This window comes from Gossypium arboreum, chromosome 10 (genome assembly GCF_025698485.1).
Source record: "Gossypium arboreum isolate Shixiya-1 chromosome 10, ASM2569848v2, whole genome shotgun sequence".
Lineage (NCBI taxonomy): Eukaryota > Viridiplantae > Streptophyta > Magnoliopsida > Malvales > Malvaceae > Gossypium > Gossypium arboreum.
This window is the reverse complement of record NC_069079.1, coordinates 126,452,046-126,454,536: the sequence shown is the minus strand read 5'-3', so window position 1 is coordinate 126,454,536 and position 2,491 is coordinate 126,452,046. Positions and strand designations below refer to the sequence as shown.

The following is a 2,491-nucleotide window of genomic DNA, read 5'->3' as shown; positions in this document are numbered from 1 at the left end:
ATGGAGTAAACAATAATCAAATAATCATCCAACTGAAGAATATTATCATAGATTAACAATGATGTTTCCAAAAATGCCATGGAGAGTAAGATTGTATTTTTTTCCTCTTTAATTTTATATATTAAATTAAAATTAAATTAATCTTTTATTAAAAAATTATCTATTTTTACTTTTAAAATTTATTATTACACATTAGAATAAATTAGACATAGTACACCACTTGTAATTGACTTGTAATTATTTGATTATTTAGTTAATCACAATGAAAATAAAATCATCAATTTACTTTTGATGTAAAGATCATGAATTAATTAATTTATTCATTTCTTTTAATCAAAATAAAATGTAATTGACTCCTACACGTTTTCGGATTAAATCAATTCCTAAATTACTCCACACTGACAATTTTAAATACAAATTTTGTTTTAAAAAAATAAAACTAACAATAATAAACATCCAAAGAAATTTAGAATGCAAATCTGAATAAAGAACATCAGTAAAATGAATTCATTTATAGAAATGAATACAAAGTACCAAACAGCTAAGGAGACAATGGAGATTGAAATAAAAACAAAAAACCCCCACTAATCCCCCTCCAACTAAAAAAAATTGGGAATTTTTAGTTTTAAATTTTGGTTGGTCACAAAAAAAAAAAAAACTCTAAAAATATTGTTAATTGAAATGGAAATAGCCATTGCTGGTGAAGACGAAGAAGAAGAAGAACGAAGACGAAAAGTTACCTTTGATTGTGATTTTTCAAACCCTGTTTTCTTTGTTCTTATCAACAATGATAGTGATAAATGACCCATCTTCTTCATCTTTAAGATGCTTCAATGTAGGAGAAAGATGACCATCATCACCCCCATTGTTATGAACTTGTCCCATGAATGTCATCTTCCTACGAAGTTTCTCTTCAGCTTCTTGTAAGAACTTGAACTTTGGGGGAGGTGATGATGATGGTGGCTTCATTAAAGTATTTAAATCTGCAAATGAAGTTGATTCAAACAAAGGGTTGTTGAATCCATGGTGACTATAACATGAAGCTTCTAATGGTGTAAGTGGAGGTGTTAAAAATGGTGGTGAAGCAAGTGGGGTTAAATATGGTGTTTCAACATTCAACAACACATCACTTAAACTCCTCCCTTTCTTGGATTTACCTTCTTCTGATTCTAAATCTTCTTTTGTTTCTTCAATGATTGTGAATAATAACCTTCTTGGACCTATCACATCATCATCACCATCCTCATCATGTTCATCATCATCATCATCAACACCATCATCAAAGGGCTTGAAGAACAAATCTTGGTCTTGTTGTTGATCTTGGAATCTAATTTCTTGAGGATTCAAAGCTGTCTTCTTCCAACAAAACATATAAAAGAGCTCACTTGCTGGATTGTTGTAATCATTTTCAATATCCCTTGTGCTTGTTAATCTCTTCTTCCACCATAACAAGTAATATAACTCAATAATCAAAGCTAAAAAAAGGCAACAAAATACTATGCTTAAACCAAGCCCTACACTGCTCAAAGATTTCATTTTTCACATCACAAAATCAAACCAAAAAAAAAACACCTATTCAGTAATCCAACAAATGAAGAAAAGAAAAAAAAACCCAGAATGCAATAAGAAGTTAAAGATATGAACTTTGACCAGAAAGATGAAACATCACTACCCACAAAGTGAGTTAAATGATATCAAAGCTTTCAATTTTCTAACTTTTCTTTTTTTGGCATCAAAAGCATTAGAATAGAAACATAGCCTTCAGCTTTTTTACCTGCAAAAATAATAGTGTTTGCTCTAAATTCTAAAACCCTTTTGTTAAAATAAAATAATTAATTAATTTAATCTAAAAGGTTATCTCTTTTCACTGAAAATCACACTATTTTAATCATTAAGATGATTATGAAAAAAAGCTAAAAAACAGTTTTTTATTTTTAAAAATAAAGTAGAAAAAAAACAAAAATAAAAACCACATGAACCTCTGAATCACGTACGTACTTTTGTAGATAACTACAATATTTTTTTTTGGTGAAATAACTACAATATTTTTAAGAAACAAGTTATCCAAAATATATATTATAATTTTAATGGGTTTTATTTGAATATTCTGATTTTTTATCAAAATAAGTGTTATTATTTTATTTTTGGAATATATTTTTAATGTTATCTTTACATTTATGGGTGTCGAAACTTTAATTAGGTGTGTTATGCCACCAATTTTTCTCCTCTCATTGGGATCTATGTAAATTTTTTGAAAATTTTAAATTAGAATAATATTTGAATAGGATATCAAGGTATTTTAAAATTTTTAAAGTGTGAATAGCAATCGTTGAATCATTATTTGAATAGGGAAATGAAAATTCGTCTTCTATAAATATCAAGATCATGTTATTAACGAAAGTCTAACCCTAAATCTAATAAATAGGCATTCTCATTTACTTATTTCTCATCTACGTTGAATAGTATCCTACATATTGCTTTGAATGTGGTA

General features: G+C 27.6%; 1 protein-coding gene across 1 annotated transcript; it reads right to left on the bottom strand.

The window, feature by feature from the left end:
* Positions 1–484: 484 nt before the first annotated feature.
* LOC108463099 (uncharacterized) lies at positions 485–1,884 on the bottom strand. The gene has a single exon (XM_017763042.2). The coding sequence runs from the start codon at positions 1,534–1,536 to the stop codon at positions 757–759; it is 780 nt and encodes a 259-aa protein (XP_017618531.1). The 5' UTR covers positions 1,537–1,884; the 3' UTR covers positions 485–756.
* Positions 1,885–2,491: the final 607 nt, after the last annotated feature.